This window comes from Paroedura picta, chromosome 3 (assembly GCF_049243985.1).
Source record: "Paroedura picta isolate Pp20150507F chromosome 3, Ppicta_v3.0, whole genome shotgun sequence".
NCBI classification, from domain to species: domain Eukaryota; kingdom Metazoa; phylum Chordata; class Lepidosauria; order Squamata; family Gekkonidae; genus Paroedura; species Paroedura picta.
This window is the reverse complement of record NC_135371.1, coordinates 83,066,342-83,085,063: the sequence shown is the minus strand read 5'-3', so window position 1 is coordinate 83,085,063 and position 18,722 is coordinate 83,066,342. Positions and strand designations below refer to the sequence as shown.

General features: G+C 45.1%; 1 protein-coding gene across 1 annotated transcript in view; it reads right to left on the bottom strand.

Moving 5' to 3' along the window:
• CSF1R (colony stimulating factor 1 receptor) overlaps positions 1 to 14,090 on the bottom strand; it is a 71,374-nt gene extending 57,284 nt beyond the window's left edge. Inside the window, exons 1-3 of the mRNA XM_077326606.1 lie at positions 13,978 to 14,090; positions 12,835 to 12,960; positions 2,600 to 2,852 (exon numbers count right to left, since the gene is read on the bottom strand). Coding sequence (XP_077182721.1) covers positions 2,600 to 2,672 — 73 coding nt within the window. The 5' untranslated portion in view covers positions 2,673 to 2,852; positions 12,835 to 12,960; positions 13,978 to 14,090. The remainder of the gene's footprint in view (positions 1 to 2,599; positions 2,853 to 12,834; positions 12,961 to 13,977) is intronic.
• Between the last annotated feature and the right edge of the window lie 4,632 nt (positions 14,091 to 18,722).

The window sequence follows — 18,722 nt, the reverse complement described above, 5'->3', positions numbered from 1 at the left end:
GCTGGGTGACCTTGGGCCAGTCACAGTTTTCAAAGGGCTGTTCTTGTGGAGCAGATCTATTAGAGCTCTCTCGGTCCAACCTACCTTATATGGTGTCTGTTGTGGCAGAGGGAAGAAAAGATGTTTGTAAGCTGTTTTGGGACTTCTTCAGGTAGTGAGAAGTGGGCTGCAAAATAAGAGCTCTTCTTCTTCCTCTGTAAGGTCTTCCTTGCTGATTTCCTATCCAAGGACTGACCCTGTTTAGCTTCTGAGATCTGACAAGATTGATCTGCACTATGTCCTTCCACGAACCTACTTTTATGAATCTAGGAAAGAAATATTCAACTGAAATGTTAAGACAATTTGCTGTCCAAGAAAACATGGGAATGTGTTCATATGGGACGACAGAAGAAGAGTTGTTTTTTTACAACCTTTTCATTACCTGAAGGAGTCTCAAAGCAGCTTACAATTGCCTCTTCTTCCTCTCCCCACAAAAGACTCCCTGTGAGGTAAGTGGGGCTGAGAGAGCTCTGACAGGACTGCTCTGTGAAGACAGCTCTAACAGGACTGTGACTAGCCCAAGGTCACCCAGCTGGCTGCATATGGAAGAGCAGGAAATCAAACCCAGCTCACCAGATTAGAAGCTGTCACTCTAAACTACTAAACCAAGCTGGCTGTATGACATATGTCCCCTAATTCTGTGAACATTTCTATTTAGGAGCTGGTAAGATCTTTCTCAAACCTATTTTGATGTGATGTTTTGAGGAACTGGGGTGGCATTAGGGCTGCCAGCAGGAAAATGTTCTCTGCCTTTAACAGAGGAAATCGGCAGTTGAAGCTTTTTATGGCATGGAGGTAAGTAACATCACCGGCTAATTAACATCCTGTTATGCTGTTGTTGTTGTTTTTTTGAGCCTCTCGTGGTGCAGAGTGGTAAAGCAGCAGACATGCAGTCTGAAAGCTCTGTCCATGAGGCTGGGAGTTCAGTTCCAGCAGCCGGTTCAAAGTTGACTCAGCCTTCCATCCTTCTGAGGTCGGTAAAATGAGTACCCAGCTTGCTGGGGGGTAAACGGTAATGACTGGGGAAGGCACTGGCAAGGCCACCCTGTATTGAGTCTGCCATGAAAACGCTAGAGGGCATCACCCCAAGGGTCAGACATGACACGGAGCTTGAACAGGGGATACCTTATGCTGTTTTTAAGGGAAGAAATAGGACATTGTTTTCTCCAGGCAACTGTCAAACCTAGGTGGCATTCACATAGACAGGGAGGTCTGGCTCTTCCTGGTCCACCTGGCCACATTTATGCTTTTCCCCACTATGGCCATTTCGCCCCTGCCACTGGAAGAGATTATGTGCTTTTAAATCACAGTGGAATGTCATATATAGCATTATCATAATGTATCTATCAGTTCTCTAAATCCCCAGTTTTATATTTGGAAAAATTTCTTATATCTCAGCAACAGAAAGGGCTAGAGAATTTTTAAAATTTTTTTTAAAAAAAGAATGCTGGGAATACAGAGAAACTAGTGGATGCATTATTATAACATTACAGTGTTATAACAATATTCAATTTCTAAGTTAAAATTAAAAAAAAATCTTTAACAAACTTGTGGTGAGACAGCCACTGTTGGTAGACTGGGGCAGAGGAAGTGCATGGGACCTTGATACGTGGAAGCCCCATTGCTTCCATACTGTATTGGCAGCCACAGGCAATGGGGAGTTTGATGCGCTCTCACCTGGATGGCCCAAGCAAGTCCAAGCTCATTGGCTCTCAGAAGCTATGTATGGCCAGTATTTGGATGGGAGACCATCAAGGAAGTTGAGGGTTTCTAGGCAGAGCCAGGCTATAGCAAACCACTTCTAAATGCCTCTTGCCTTGAAAACCCAGCAGGGCTGCCATAGGTGGTGGTGGGGAGTTTCCTGTGATGTCTGAATGCATACTTCCCAGCTTAAACCTGGTTTAATCATAGTTTGTTCTCTGCTGAGGCTTAATTGAATAAGAACTACATCGTAGGTAAGCAGATGCCTTTTGGAACAGTCAATACCAGGGGTAGTCAAACTGCGGCCCTCCAGATGTCCATGGACTACAATTCACAGGAGCCCCTGCCAGCGAATGCTGGCAGGGGCTCCTGGGAATTGGAGTCCATGGACATCTGGAGGGCCGCAGTTTGACTACCCCTGGTCAATACTATCCATCTTTTATTGACTTTATATCATAGATAGCTCCTTTAGTTCTCCAAGCAGCTGCCATCCCCACATCTGGCAATACCCTCTTGAATTTGACAATCTCCTGGATTACTGTTCATCTCAATTTTATTCATAATGTTCAAAATAAAGCGTATTAGAACCTGATCTTTCCTATATCACTTCAGGATTTTACATGACAAATCCTGAATGTTTTGTAATGGCGTTCACATTCGGGCAGAGGGTCCTCACAGTCTTTGCACAACTGGAGTTTATCCAAGGAATCAGATGGAGATTCTGGCTATTCTACCTATCAAAATAGTACCTGCAATTATGTACAGTCTTTGCTTCTCCCACAAATTAAAACCCTACAGTCATTCATTGTCCTGTTGTTATAAGCACTGTATTATCAGTTTTGGTAAAAATCAAACCTACCTTGTAAGAGAACAGCTGCTATCAGCAGTATCCGCAAAGACAAGTCCATCACTCCTGGGATGGAGGTAACCATTCAGCACAGGACAGGTGTGCTGTGATGTTAGAAGAGCGCCAGTGCCACAGCTGGATGGATCGTCTTTGGTAGAAAAGTGACGGACGAGATGCAAAGTGCTGCTAATTCTTCTTCAGTCATGTATTGTCTGTAGTTCTCTCTCTCTCTCTCTCTTTCTTTGGAGAAGAAACTTCTCCTTTTCTGAAACGACCACAAGTTAGGAAATTCCTAGGTTTTTTTACTTAAAAAAAAAGTGTGTACATGTGTGTGTGTGTGATTTCATTAGCAGATGGGGAAAGGAGGTTCAGCTTTCTAATGAGTTATTTAAGCCCCATTCCTTCTTATTGGTCAGATTTACCAATCTATGATGCCTGGAACCACATTTGGGTTTGGTTCTGTATTTGTAATTCAAAAATATTTGTAAACAGTGACGGAGGGGAACCTCCACATTCAGAGGCACTAAACCTCTGAATCCCAGTGCCAGGAGGCAACATTAGGGGAAGGCCTCAACTTTTATGTCCTGTTGTTGACCCTCCAGAAAAAATAGGTTGGCCACTGTGTGAGACAGGATGCTCGACTAGATGGACCATTGGTCTGAACCAGATGGGCTTTTCTGATGTTCTCACACAAAATCTGGACAATATATACATATGAAACCATGAAGAAGAAGAAGAAGAAGAAGAAGAAGAAGAGTTGGTTCTTATATGCCGCTTTTCCCTACCCGAAGGAGGCTCAAAGCGGCTTACAGTCGCCTTCCCTTTCCTCTCCCCACAACAGACACCCTGTGGGGTGGGTGAGGCTGAGAAAGCCCTGATATCGCTGCTCTGTCAGAACAGTTTTATCAGTGCTGTGGAGAGCCCAAGGTCACCCAGCTGGTTGCATGTGGGGGAGCGCAGAATTGAACCTGGCATGCCAGATTAGAAGTCCACACTCCTAACCACTACACCAAACTGGCTCTCACATTAACATGTGAAAACTGGGCCAGGGCTGATGGGCAGGACCCTCATCACCCCTTTCCATAAGTTTATTAAGGAAAATTAAAATATCCCAGGAATGATATTTTAAAGTTGCGTGCACTTCACCCAGTGTATGTGTATATGTTTTCTCCATAGAAGAAGGGACAGTCTTGGACTGTCATTCCCCACCCCACCCAGAATAGCAGTGTTCTTCTTGGGTGGAGAATGAGATGCTGAGAATAAATACATAACAATTGCTGGGCATATCTGCTTTCTGTTAGAGTCCCTTTGGAGGTGTATAACTCCCAAAGGGATATGACTAAGCTCTTATCCTTCTCTTCCCATGTCACTGCTCAGCCTTACAGCCTGCCCAAGATGCCTTTTGATTTTAAAATAAAACATTAGGGAGGCAATAGATGTAATTGTGTGGTCCTGTTAGATTAGGTGGTAAACAATCCCTCCCTCCCCCTGCACCCACAGTCCAAAGTTCTTTCCCCTCTAAGATTAAACTGGAAGAGAATCTGAGAAATTCTTGATCAGAGCCTTTCAATGTTTTTAAAATGCTAATAGAGTGTACAAGAGCTTATTTGTATAGTTGCTACATGGTGCAAGCAGGGGTAACTTTATTTTCTGGAGCAGTTTTGCTGAACAAAACTCACCCCCAACATTCCGTTCTCTGTACTAGTATTAGCCCCGAGTGGGGGGAAAATTAATTTTGGGGAATAATTGTTTGCATAACTTTCAATCAACAAAATTCTATTGGGAAGGAGGAGTTGGCCCCACTAATCCTATAACAGAGAAGTTGATAGTGTTCCCGCATGGAAACAGTCAGTTCTGGCTTCTTCTGAGATTATTTATTTTATTTATTTTTAAATTTATATACCGCCACTCCCTAACAGGTCTTGCAGCGGTTTACATAATAAAACATTAAGATACAATAAAATCCCATAATTTACCCAGTTAAACAGTAAAACAATGAGAATGACCAGGCGGCAGTGGTCACATCCTCTAGACAATTTTAACCCCATCTTATTCTTGCCATGCCACCAGTGAGAGAGGGAGCTGGTCTGATGGACCCTGGGGATCCAAGTTGGAATCCCGGGACTCTGCCCTGGCCTCAACTGTATGCCTGGTGGAAGAGCTCCGGCTTGCAGACCCTGCGGAAAGCTGGTAACTCCGGCAGGGCCCTCAGCCAGGCGAACATCCGGGGGCCCGGGACAACCAGTAAATTCATACCCACAGAGTGAAAAGCTCTGCAGGGGGCATAAGCAACTAAGAGATCACGCCGGTAGGCAGGACCCAGGCCGCGTATGGCATTAAAGGTTAATATCAATACCTTAAACTTGACCCGGAAACAGACTGGTAACCAATGCATATGATGGAGCGCTGGCTGAATACGGGCCCTCCAAGGTGTCCTGGGTGTAAACTGCACGGAGCTTTTATTCCAACCCCAGATCGATTCAGTCCCTGCCCTCTACACAGAATGTGATTTCCGTTTGGATTTGGGGCGATTTAAATTTTCCTTCTGCAGCAAGAAGGATTGATCCGGAGTGACCCTACCTTTATTGTGCGATATCTTAGAGTGCTTTTAATGAACAATATCCAGATTGGGAAACCAAGCTCCATGGTAGAAAACCACTGATAAGCCATACCTGGTCATGTGACAAACTTGCCTTAAAGGAGAAGCCCCTAATTTCTCTCAACTTCTGTCAGTCTGGATTTTTCCTCCCTCCTCTGCCTTTTTCGATCTTCTCCCCCACCCCTCCAAGAAAAGAAAGAGGCTCCCTGCATGGCTCCTCTCCCTCACCTTCAAGAAAAGAAAGAAAGAGGATTGGCTCCCCCCCCCCCCTTCTGAGCCTCCCTAACCACGTGCAGAAGACTTTCCTGTTTCAATGGGGAGTGGGGGGGGAAGAGGAAGACCCGAGTTCAAAGCGATCTGAATTCAACAGGATTGACAATGGAATAAAGAAAGTAAGTGCAGACTCTGCCCTAGTGAGGACCCTAGCAGCAGCATTTTGTACCAGTTGTAACTTCCAGATCAAAGTAAAGGGTAGGCCTGTGTAGAGCGTGTTACAGTAGTCTAGTCTGGAAGTGACCGTTGTGTGGATCACAGTGGCCAGGTGTTCTGAGGTTCTGAGGACAGGTAGGGTGCTAGTAGCTGGGCTTGACAAAGATGGAAGAAAGCCATCCAGGCTACTCTCATGACCTAAGCCTCCATAGAGAGGGAGGCATAAAAGGTCACTCCCAAATTCCTGGCAACTGGTGTAGGTGTTAATTGCACCCCATCCAGGCATGAGAGACGCGCTTGCTGGTCCTGCCCTCTTCTCCCCAGCCATAGGACCTCCATCTTGGAGAGGCTGAGTTTCAGGCGACTCTGCCAGAACCATCCAGCCACTGCTTCCAAACAACTAGCAAATGTATCCGGGGGTGAGTCCAGGCATCATCTGCATACTGGTGACATCCCAGCCCATAGCACCGGACCAGCTGGGCTAGAGGGCGTGCATATAGATGTTAAAAAGTGTGGGGGAGAGTATCGCCCCCTGAAGAACCCCACAAGGAAGCTCCCAGGGATCCGATAACTCATCTCCCACTGCAACCCTTTGAGTCCAGTTCCGGAGAAAGGAGACCCGCCATTGCAGCTCAGTCCCCCCGATCCTGGTCCCGGTGAGGCGGTGCACCAATAACTCATGGTTGACCACATCAAATGCGGCTGACACATCTAAAAGCATGAGAATGGCAGAGCCTCCTTGGTCCAGCTGGCGCCGGATATCATCCATCAAGGCGACCAGTGCGGTCTCCACCCTGTGGCCAGGGCGGAAGCCAGACTGGTATGGATCCAGATTAGCTCATGAGATTGCCCTGGAGGGACAGACCAGAACCAATGGCATGAAATTAATTCAAAAGAAATTCCATCTCAACGTCCAGAAGAAGTTCCTGACTGAGCGGTTTCTCAGTTGAACAGGCTTCCTTGGGAGGTGGTAGGTTCTCCATCATTGGAAATTTTTAAGCAGGGGCTGGATAGCCATCTGACAGCGAGGCTGATTATGTGAAGGCTCAAGGGGGTGTCAGGTTAGCGTGGATGAGCAATAGGATTGTGAGTGTCCTGCGTAGTGCAGGGTGTTGGACTAGATGACCCAGGAGATCCAACTCTTTGATTATATGATTCTAGCTCACTAACAACTTGCTCCTTGTTCATTTGGCTAGCTGGATCACTAGGAAAGACTAACAGAGTCTGAGGTTGAACTTTTTATATTCATTATACTTGGAAGGTGTAAATATCTGAGTAACTCTTGGCTATCTTCAGCTTTTTTTGTTTGTGAATTGCATCCTGAGCCCCTCTAACAAACATAACAGAACTGGATGAAATCGAAGGCAGTCACTCTGCTGTCTCACGATACTGCAAACTGTTTTCTGCCACAGAGTAGCAAACTGCTGAGAACAGTAAGACAAAAATGAAAGAAGTGTGCAACTAGAGGAGAAAGAACTGAGAGCTTCCTAGCTGAACTTAGGCATGTATAAATTAAAGTACTGCTCACCAAGATATCTAAATCTTGGTCACCTGCAGACCAATTGTTCACAACCCTATTTTCGCCCTAAACTATCAATAAAAGCTGGTCACGTTAAACTTTGTGCAGCATGTGACAAAAGCAGAGATGGCATCAAAACACAGGCAAAGGACTCCCTTCATATTCCTCACTGACTTTCTAGTTCCGTCAGCATTTGAAAGAAGGAACTTACAGACACGAAACATCCCTAATTCTTAGTAAACTTAAGTTTTTGTTTGTGAAATACAGATCTGGGCCAGGGTCCAGCTGTGTGTGGATTGAAAAAATGTAGAGAACTCTTTTTAAAGGTAGCTATTCCGGCAATCAGCTGGCCAGCCAAAGTGGAGAAGCCCACAAATATGCTTATCCTGGAGAAGTGGTTGAGAGGGGACAGGGTTTCACTTGGAGGGTGGCAGGGAGCAGTTCCTATTGGCAGCAGAGGTTAGGACCCATAGGAATGGCCTTAAACTACGTGTAGAATGAAAATGGCTAGATATCAGGAATTTTTTTTACAGCCAGAGTAGATCAGCCGTGGAACAGATGGCCCAAGGAGGTAGTGAGCCCCCCTTCTCCAATGGTCTTAAAGCAGCAGTGAGGGCTTTAGGCTGATCCTGCATTGAACAGGGAGTGAAACTAGATGGCCTGTATGGCACCTTCCAGTATTATGATTCTAGTTAGCAGCTCCAACATGGGAAATTTTGGGAGGTTTGAGCGTAGATCTTGGTAGAGGACAAGGTTTGGGCAGGGAAGGGACATCAGCAGCATATGATGCTATGGAGTCCATCCACCCAAGCAGCCATATTCTCCAGAGAAACAGATGTCTGTAGTCTGGAAATCATTTGTAATTCCAGAACATCTCTAAGTCCCACCTGGAGGTTGGTAACCCTATACACTAGATGGAGATTTTCCCATTCTACCCCCTCCCAAAGAGCTGTACATCTCCTTGTTGAAGAAAGCTACATGTATGTATAATATCAAGAACTGTTCATGGAAGAAGTTTTGTGTGTGCAGTACATGTTGCACCCATGACTCCTTGTCTTGTTAGGAATATGTATGCAGATGCTTGGGTCAGAATGAAAGAGATTGATCCAGGAGGATATATACTGAAGAAGAAGAAAAGCTGGGTTTTTTATACCCCACTTTTCACTACCTGAAGGAGCTCCAAAACAAATATCCTGTGAGGTAGGTGGGGCTGAGAGATCTTTAAGAGAACTGATCTGCAAGAACAGTCCTAAGAGAATTCTGACTGGCCCAAGGTTCCCCAGCTGCATGTAGAGGAGTGGGGAATCAAGCCCGACTCTTCAGATTAGAGTCCGCCGCTCTTGACCACTACACCACATTGGCTCTCCCCGTATTTTCATATCCAGTCAAAGGTGTGTTCCCAAAGTGGAAAATTGGCACAGCACTGAGTTGACTGGACTAGAACCTCTCTGCTGTGCTAGAGTGTTTTTTTTAACTTAATGGGATTCTTTTACATGACAGAGTATTTTAAAATGGTATCGCCTGCCTGTATTCCTAAGTAGTATCACTTTAGGTTTCTACCATCTTGTACCACTGCATGATTAGTCATGGCAGTAATCTATAATACCCTATGGAATTCACCAGAACAAACTTTCAAGGATGACCTGCTCACAGCCTGAAATGGCTAGGTGGAGCTGAAAGCTGAGCACTGGCTGAGTTAAGTAGGTGTTACACAGTTTTCTGCAGCCTTCCCCGATTTGGCCAGCAGTCTTGATGGTTGGGCTGCAATTTGAGCCACAATACACATTTAAAAGAAGGGAACTGGAGACATGCTGGTAATTTGGAGGTATCTGCCTGAGCAAACTGTAATCAATAAAGTTTTGGCCTGACTTTCTCCCAATCTAATGTATCTGTGCCATTATTTTCTCCTTCTCTTCAGGCTCATCTCCGCTCCGGACAAAAATATCCATGGGCTTTGAGTGTGAACTGCACTACCTCTGAAAGCAGAAGGGCCATTCTACACCCGGAAAATATTGTTAGATGCTTACCTTTTGCTGACACCACTTTTTTGGCATATTACATGATGTCATCAACATCCAGCATCCCAGCAGCGAACCTCAAGCAACATCCTCCATTTTAAAGCACCACTTGGAGAATTGCATAAAGTGGATCCCCATAATATGTAGCATGAGCAAAGAAGAGCAACAATCAAGCCACACGTGAAGGAAATGTGTAGAACTGAAGTAGCACTATCTCTGCCTCCAGTTCCTGTCCTCGCACCCAGGAACGGGGCTTTTATTTTTGAAAACCCAGGGGCTTTTTGCACACCTTCAAAATCGCACAATGGTTGCCAATTGGAAACGCTATTGATTTGCCATAACGCACGACGTCGTAGACAATCTGCCACACACCTGAAACCAATCTGCAAAAAGCGCTTCCTTGTAGCGCTTTCAGGGGAATCCCAAAAAGTGGATTCACCCTCCGGAAAGCGCTACACTCTTGCAACCAATCTGCAACACTAGCGAAAAAGACCTGTGCGTTAACATTGTTGCGGTTTCTTCAAAGTCCCTCCTCCTGAGCCTGTCCTCCAAACTTCCGGCGAAGCGATCGCCATTTTTTTTTCTCCGAGCGAGCGGGGATAAACGCACCAGCGAGCCTCTTTCTGTTTAGAGGCTTCCCTGGCTTCAGTCCTTCACCTTTAGTCACTAAGCACAAACCACAGAAAAGCCCGTTTGCTGAAATAAAGTCCCTTTATTTTTTACACATTAATTCAGCCGAAAATCGGGCCCGTGAGAGGGGGGGGATTTTTTTTTTTTCACTCGAGGCAGCGTGGCAACGATCATACGATCAAACGACAGCTCACATTAGGCAGCTGGATGGGTCTCTCTGTTGCAACGAATCTACACAGATTCGTTACAATGGGTCTGTTTTTTTTTTAAAAAAAACCTTTCTTAAAGGGAAAGGGGCTGTTTGGGAGCATGCTAACGGCTGCCCATTGGCTGCTTGACGGCCAGGGGCGGGACGAGCTTGGCAATAGCGCTTCCTTTCTAGCGATTTCTGCCGAGACCGGAAGCTGTGGGAAACGCTACAAAACGCAACTGGATTCCACTACAAAGGCAGGTATGCATAACGACGAATTCCACTATTTTAAATGGCGAATTTTCATTCAGTGACCAATTTGCAACAAAGATCCCGGTGCGTAAAGCCCCCCAATTGTCTGGACCAACAAATATGCATTAAATCATCCAGGAAGAGCAAAAAACAAATTTCCCCACCAGTTAACACACAAAGCATGCCTCTCTAGCAACCCCCTCCCCCAAAAAAATCAGGAACAAGATTACTTTCTTAAAGCTTCAATGCTCATAAATCCAAAGGGGGTTGCAGTAAAATAAGCATTATGCATCTATGATTAGCAACAGAGAAGTTTTATTTTTAAAAAATTCCTTGTATTGCAGGCCCTTTAAACCATAGAGAAAGGTGATTGGATCCTGGCTTGATTGACAGGCAGAGGAGAGTTGTGTGTGTAGCATGTTCCTCTCCTCCACCATTTCAAGCAGGTGTGTGGAGAGATTAGAAATGTGAGAAGGTGGCAGAGGTAAGTGAGAAACCCAGGAGGTGCAAAATGTCTAGAGGCGCGATTTTTATTAGCATTACATGGTGCTGGTGTAACACTATCTTTTCCGATGTGCAGAATGGCCCAGAAGTCTATGTTTATTTATTTATTTATTTATTTTATATTTTTATACCGCCTTTCCCTATGGCTCTGGGCAGTTTACATAAAACATTTTTGAACATTCACATAGAACACTATCAAAATCAATATAACAGTATAACAATAACAACAACATATCAACTGGAACAATTAGAATGGCACTTCAACAATAACTTGACAATCCCTCAGTCGGTTCGTTCTCTCTGTCTCAGGGGCACCTGTAGGTGTTATGGCTCAGTCGGCCCCACCAATTGCCTGGTGGAAGAGCTCCTTTTTGCAGGCCCTGCAGAATTGTGGAAGTTCCGGCAGGGCCCTGATCTCTTCGGGGAGCTCATTCCACCAGGTGGGGGACAGGACCAAGAAGGCCCTGACCCTTGTTGAGGTCTGACGTGCCTCTTTAGGGCCAGGGATCCATAGCCAGTTGGAGGTGGCGGAGCGTAGAGCTCTTCTGGGGGTATAGGCAGGGAGGCAGTCTCTCAGATACACTGGGCCCAATGTGAGAAATAATCCCAGTAATCAGCAGTTTGGTGTCCCAGCCACCTCTCACAGGACCAACCATACTCACAATATGCAGGGTCATCATTTTGTATTCATAGTACATGCTTGCAAGTCCTGAAGCTGTACAAGCCTGGGAAAAATACATGCAGGGCCTATTCATACAAAATGGTGACTGCACATGTCAGGAGGAATGCATAAAGTGTAATGTCCCATTATGCTCATTTGCTGCACCAAACCAAATGTCTGAAAAGGGTGTATCAGATATAGGACCAATAATTTTTAATCTCTTACCCATTCTGCAATGTCATCTTGTATAACTGTGATTTATGAAGTATGAATGACAGTACAACGAAGGTTCTGGTGTGTGTGAGTTTATTTAAGAAAACAACTAGGGCCATTCCGCACTCGTCCAAAATAGCACAATGGTTACAAATTGAAATCGCTACAGTTTTGCCGTTATGCAGAACGTCGTTGACAATCTGCAACACTCCTGAAACCGATCCACAAAAAGCGCTTCGTTGTAGCGCTTTTAGGGAAATCCCAAAAAGTGGATTCACCCTCCGGAAAGCGCTACACTCTTGCAACCAATCAGCAACACTAGCAGGAAAGTTCTGTGCGTTACCATTGTTGCAGTCCCTCCCCCTAGCTCTCTCCTCTGATCTTCCGGTGAAGCGATTGCCTTTTTTTTTTCTCCGAGTGAGCGGAGATCAATGCACTGGCGAGCCTTCATTTACCCAGTGAGGCTTCCCTGGCTGCAGAGCTGTTTTAAGTCACCAAGCACGAAACAACACACAGCCCCGTTTGCTGGTTTATTTCCCTTTATTTTTTACTGTATTTTCGGCCGAAAATCGCACCCGTGCTGGGGGGGGGGGGTTATTTTTTTTCCACTCGGGGGGAGCATGGCAACGATGAAATGGCAGCTCAAACACCACCTGCTAGCTAGATGGGTCTCTCCGTTGCAACGAATCAACGCAGATTCGTTGCAACGTGTGTGTGTGTGTGTGTGTGTTTTTTAACTTCCTTAAAGGGAAAGATGCTTTTCGGGATCATGATAACAGCCGCCCATTGGCTGCTTGATGGCCAGGGGCGGGACGAGCTCGGCCATATCGCTTCCTGGCTAGAAATTTTTGCCGAGACCGGAAACCTGTGGGAAATGATAGAAACGCAACTGGATTTCACTACAAAGCAAGGTATGCATAATGACGAATTCCACTATTTAAAATGGCGTTTTTTCGTCCCGCAACCAATTTGCCACATAGATCCTGGTGCGGAATGGCCCCTAGTAATAGTTTGAATCTGTTCCATGAAGATTTGGGTTTGGGAGAATTATCAATAATTCTCAGCTGAGTTTTTATTTAATGAAATGGTTTTAGCAAATATAGTATTGACAGTCTCTGATAAGAAGCCCCTTACAGCCCCCTACATGAGCTGCCTACCCTCTACTACATAGCACATGGTAATGTCAAAAGTGTGCATAACATTCTTGTTAAGACATTGTGGTTCTGAATTACCTGTAGCAAGGGTCTTTTCAGAAGAGAGCAGAAAGCCAGTAATAAGCTGCTTTGTTTTCTCCACTAAAATATTCAGACAGGTGGATTTGGAATACTTCTCCCAGTCATTCTGGTATTTTTAGATACCTAGGAAAAGTTTTCTATAAATATTGCATCCCAAAACTTCCTAGACAATTCAAATATATGACAAAAATTCAGAGAAGATTTTGGATTGGATTTAAAATATCAAGAGTAGAACAAAGACTCCGGGAAAATACTTCCCATTCCCTCTCACTGTAGTCAACTGAGCCCTCCCCCTTCTGCTCCTGGGGCTCAGGGAATCTTCACATACAGCTTGGCAGCTGAGCTGAGTTTGCCAGCAAAAAGAAGGACTCAGCAAAATCTCTCTCCTGCTCTACCAGACTGATAAAGCATCAGTCTTCTGCTAATGCTGGCAGAAGAACACCTTTGGATCCTATTTTTCATATCTCCATTTGCTATTCAATAATACCTTGTTTTATTTGATGAGAGTTAAGAATGGATGCCATAAAATGGTATTTATTATGTGGTGTAATGGAACAACATTGGCGTCCAGTTGCACCTATAAGAATAGCAGAGTTTTATTCAAGGTATATGTTTTTGTGTGCAAGCACACATGAAAGCTCATATTCTTGAATAAAACTTTGTTGGTCTTAAAGGTGGCACCGGACCCAAACTGTGTTGTGCTGCTTCACACCAACATGGCTGCCCACCTGAGTCTAGGTGGTGCCATGATTAGGGTGCAGGAATGGACTGGCGGAAAGCTGCATTCAGTTCCCTGCTTGACCATGATGTTCATTTGTGCCAACAATGCTTTCTAGTTGACTTTACATCCTTTTTATAAGGACAAGCTGCCCTATCTTCTACTCTGGGGCTGAGACACCCACTCCAATAGTCAGGCAGGCAGGATGTACTCCTCTTTTTATTTTCTGAGACAGCTTTACATTACAAGGCCTCAGGTTCCCACCCAAAGCCAAGTTAATGCCTCAAGACTTTGCTTAAATATAAATCAAGTTTATATAAGGAATGTAGCATAAAAAATTCTCAAATACAGGCAATAGGCATAGAACAAAAAACATTATTTCTGCTATCTAAAGATCTACCTGTCTAATATTTAGAACTTACTATTTTCAAGCATCCCAGGATGATATCCTTTAAGTTTTCCATCTCACCCATCTTACAAAAATTAGGATGTCACCACACTCAACAGGTGCAGCATGATGTAAACCAAGGTGGAAGAAGAAAAAATGAATAACTCCCTGAGTTAAAAGCTGTCTTTTCTAACAGACAGTCCCTCACTCAACAACTCTGCAGCCAATTGAAACCAGCCAGTTAATTTGCATTTCAGGCGAAGAAACAAAAACTGGGGAGGACAGAACCTTCTCCCAAGGTCAAATCTCTGGGAACAAAAACTGCTCACAGCTGTAAATAATCAGCAAAGGCAATCCTCCTAAATAAGCCAGAACCCAAACCACTAAAGAGTTCTGAACCAAAATGCAACAATCTTATTAAAACCTGGAACTTAAGCTATTAAGTTCATTATGCTGTCCCTGTGTACCAGCTATGGAAGAAGTCCCTGCTGTAGTAACACCTCTCCTGTTGCCTGCCAAGAGTTTTCAGAAAGCAAGTGGGGTCAGATGAGGCTTTTGGAGATCTGAATGGCAGTGCAATTTTTTTTTCAAAAGTTGTTTTGGCAGCAGCTCCCACCATAGCATAAGGATCTGTATGGCATGATTGTTGCATGTATGCAAGGAAATATTTTTAAACAATATGTACCTTTTAAAAAGGCATCCTGTTAAGCAGAGCTTTTGCCTGATATGTGGAAGAATTCCCATTAAAGTTAAGCATGATCTCCCTCCATGTGGCAGCCATTTTGTTATTGTGCCCACCATAAGGTGACCATCAGTGCCGCATTTTGCAGGACTCTCCCACCTTTGGCAAAATAGTCCCACGTTCCACCAGTTACTTAGAAAGTCCCGCGTCCAGCTGCAAAGTGAGCACTCGGTGCAGCTCTGCCCAGCCTGGCCTTCGCCAAGCTCAAGCACCGCCCCCACGCCATGTATCATGCCTGCCTGGACTCCGCCTTCTTCACAGGCAGGACCTGCAAGGGAAGGGAAGGTGCACAGCAGCACGTGCAACTTCAGCCCGGAGGCGAAGGAGCAAATGAGGTGAGTGAGGGAAGCGAGCGGGCGGGGCAAGCAAGCAAACAAGGCGAGCTGGGGAAGAGACCAGGTGGGGCAAGCAAGCAAACGAGAGTGGGTGGGGCGAGCAAGCAAACGAGGTGAGCCGGGGAAGGGGGGCGGGCTTTGTCTTCTTGGCCGCCACACTAAAGTTCCTCCCTGGCTGCCTTTTCTTTGGAGCTCGTGGCCTAACCTTCCCAGTTTTCTCCCTGGTGCCTTTTGTAAGTGTGCCTGCTTATTGATGTGTGTGTGTGCGTATATGTCCCTGCCCTGGGCTAAAACTTCCCAATATTCTCCTTGGTGCATAATAAGTGTGCCTGCTTATTATTGCTTTGTGTATGTGTGTGTGGTGTGCATGCGTATGATATGCTGGGGTTCTCCTCTTGAGATCTACCCTGCTTTATAACTATTTCAAACCTTTTTTGCAGTTAATTTCCCCTTCTCTGGGTAATCTATCCCTTTCAGCACATATTTTTCAAGGTAGGGAAGTACACTTCATTTTAATTATGGCATCCTTTAATTGTTTTCAGTAAAAACAATTTTACTTCTATTATTAGTCCTAATGCTGACTACAGGCTTTTGGATTGATATGCCTTGAATTTTAGTCTGCATCAAAGAACAAGGGCATAGAAATGCTTATTGCAAGACCAACTTATATGTAGAAATTTAAAAACAAACTAAAACAGAGATGGAATGGCAACTTTAGCAAAACATTTTATTATCACCATGTAGGGTGTCAAATGCTTTCTGCCACAGACTTCCCCTCGCTGGCATGCTGGAGGCAAAATTTTACTCTGGGGCTCTCATATCTCCAGTGCCCCTGAGTTAACTACCCCTCTCACCTGGCATTAACCAGAAGGGGATCTTATACCCAAGAGGGATCTTACAATAGTGCTGTCAAGCAGCCAAGCCCAGGGGCAAGGAATGTGCAAGGCTCCTCCGCTGAATAACTGTAGTAACGACAAGGCACAAACTCACTGGAACTAACTACAAGGCACAAACAAGACAGTTCCAGGTAGGGCTAAGCAAAGTAAAAAGAAATGGAAGGAAGGTCAGTTTGGTGTAGTGGTTAGGAGTGCGGACTTGTAATCTGGCATGCCAGGTTCGATTCTGCACTCCCCCACATACAGCCAGCTGGGTGACCTTGGGCTCGCCACAGCACTGATAAAACTGTTCTGACCGGGCAGTGATATCAGGGCTCTCTCAGCCTCACCCACCCCACAGGGTGTCTGTTGTGGGGAGAGGAATGGGAAGGCGACTGTAAGCCGCTTTGAGCCTCCTTCGGGTAGGGAAAAGCGGCATATAAGAACCAACTCTTCTTCTTCTTCTTCTACTTGTTAGTTACCTTACAATCCTTCAACATCTGGTGCAGCCTCAGAGGGAGGCTGACTGTTGCATAGTGAACCTCTCCCCAGGACTGTATTTACAAGCACCATCCTCCTCCATCATTCACACTGGACTTCCTTTTTTTGTCTGTCTGTCTCTCTGAACCCCAAACAAAGGAACAGCTCCCCTTTTTAATCCCCTTCCCACATGGACTGATAGGGCACTGGCCAATGGGGCACTAGGAGCTAGAGTTCAAGCCTGCCAGAAGCAGGGCAGTCAACTGAGGGATGTTAACCCATCAAAGAGATGGCATGTTTTTTCCTTTGGGTTGCAAACTATGCTCTCTACCCAGCAAAGTGCATCTTTCCCATGCTGTGCCAGTCTTTGGGATGCCATCTACCCTGTCCATCACCATAAATGTCACATTATCACTGCCACCTGCCCCTCATCTCACAAAGTACCTTTTAAGCAACGACAGCAATCTAAAAAAAAAACAATCACTTGCGTGAGAAATATGCCAAAGAATAAAATAATACTATACTGTTTTAGATTTGTTAATTGTACTTAATTGTTGAAATTTTAAAAAATTACAATACTATTTTTGCATTCTATGAGAAATTTTGTTGCTCCATATAGAACCCGCCCCAGGTCAGTGGTGTCCCTCTTTAGCAATCTTAAAATCTGGTCACCTTAGCCCACCAGCCTGTGTCAGTATTCTAAAGATGCCTGTAGACTCAAAAATGGTTGGGGACACTTTAACCTCTGGCCTTTAGGCTGCCACCAGCTGGCAGCTCCCATACAGTGTCCCCAGGGTCAATTCTACCATTTTAATGATAGGAACACCTCGGTTAACAAAAGCTAGGAGGTCCTGATTTGGCTTGTGCTGTGTGTGGGAGAAGGAGCTCCTCTTCCTCCCATTCTGTTTTCAAAAGCCCCTCTCCCCCAGCATTTAGGCTCTTGAAAACAGTGCACAGGTGGGGGAGAGAAGTAACCCTCCTCCTACAGTTGTAGTCCTGGTCAGGATTGGGCCCCAGTGGCTTTTGCAAACTGAGGGAATTTTGATTCAGTTACATGGTCACATTTAGTTTGGCTCTTAAGAGCAGCATGCCTGGTATAAGTTGAAGCCTGGCTCTTTTCTCTCATGGCTCCTACTTGTGGAATGGCTCCCTGAAGAGGGGAGGAAGCCATGTTTGTTTGCTCGGGCTTTTGGTTGGCTCTGAATAGTAGGCACCATTCTTGGACTGGTATTTAGGGTGTGTTATTTTAGCTTAGTTTATGTTGTAATGTTTTAGTGATTGCTGTAAGCCACCTTGAGCCAAGAGGAAGGGGGGGAGTAAAAATATTTCAACAAACACACAGGGCTGTTGTGAGGACGAATAATGGCACACTGAATTCCAACTGGCAATTTTGTATTGAATAAATGATGTTTTTGTTGAATATTTTACAAATAATTTCATTCTACTTGGGACAGTTCATAAGGATAGCTACAGCCAAGGCACAGAGCAGCAGCCAGCCTTAAGCTAGTCCTGTGATTCTGTGTCTGATGCTAATGAAACAAATGAATCACCCAAGTGGAAGATCACAAGGACCTCCCTGCTACGAGAGTCCACTGTTGACATGTTCACCATATGCTGGCTGTTATACTCAGAACTATGTCCCTACTCCCAGGCAAGAACTAGCAAACCCTTTTGTGACCTGGACCCTCCCCTGACTGACCCAGTAAATGCAGGGTGCCAGAGGTCAGCAAGTGTCGTTTCATACTGTCTCAGCTGTCTCAAAATGTCATTGTCTTGCAAGCCAAAGGACCCGATAGGAAGAAGTGAAAAAGGTTGTTGCAAAAATAGCCGTGGGGGAGAGGACAGAATGTGAAAGAGCAGCATAAATTCACAGCTCTGTGCCTACTCAGTCTTAGGGGATCAACAGGGCTGAGGGTTGCAACAGCACACAGTGGTAGTACAGGCTCCCGAGATGATACATATTGGGCTTATTGTCCTCTCAGAATGCCATATAGTTTACAAACCCCATGACCCTCCTAGGCCATCCAGAGTTTGCAAGTCTTATTTAAAATCTCCTGGGACATTTATGACAGCTGTGGGCTTAGCCAACAGCAACACAGTTAAATGAAGGGCAGAGCACTGACATACTTCCAATGCTTAAAATGGGCCCCTGTAAAAGAAATTTAACCACCATCTTTGTAGGCTTTCTGGAACTGTGCTGTGCAACTTCAAAATTATATGCCTTTTGTTATTTATTTATTTCCTTTCTCCCTCGGGTTGCCAGGTCTGAGTTGGGAAATACCTGGAGACTTTGGGGGTGGAGGCTGGAGTAGATGGGATTTGGGGCAGGGAGGGACCTCAGTGGAGT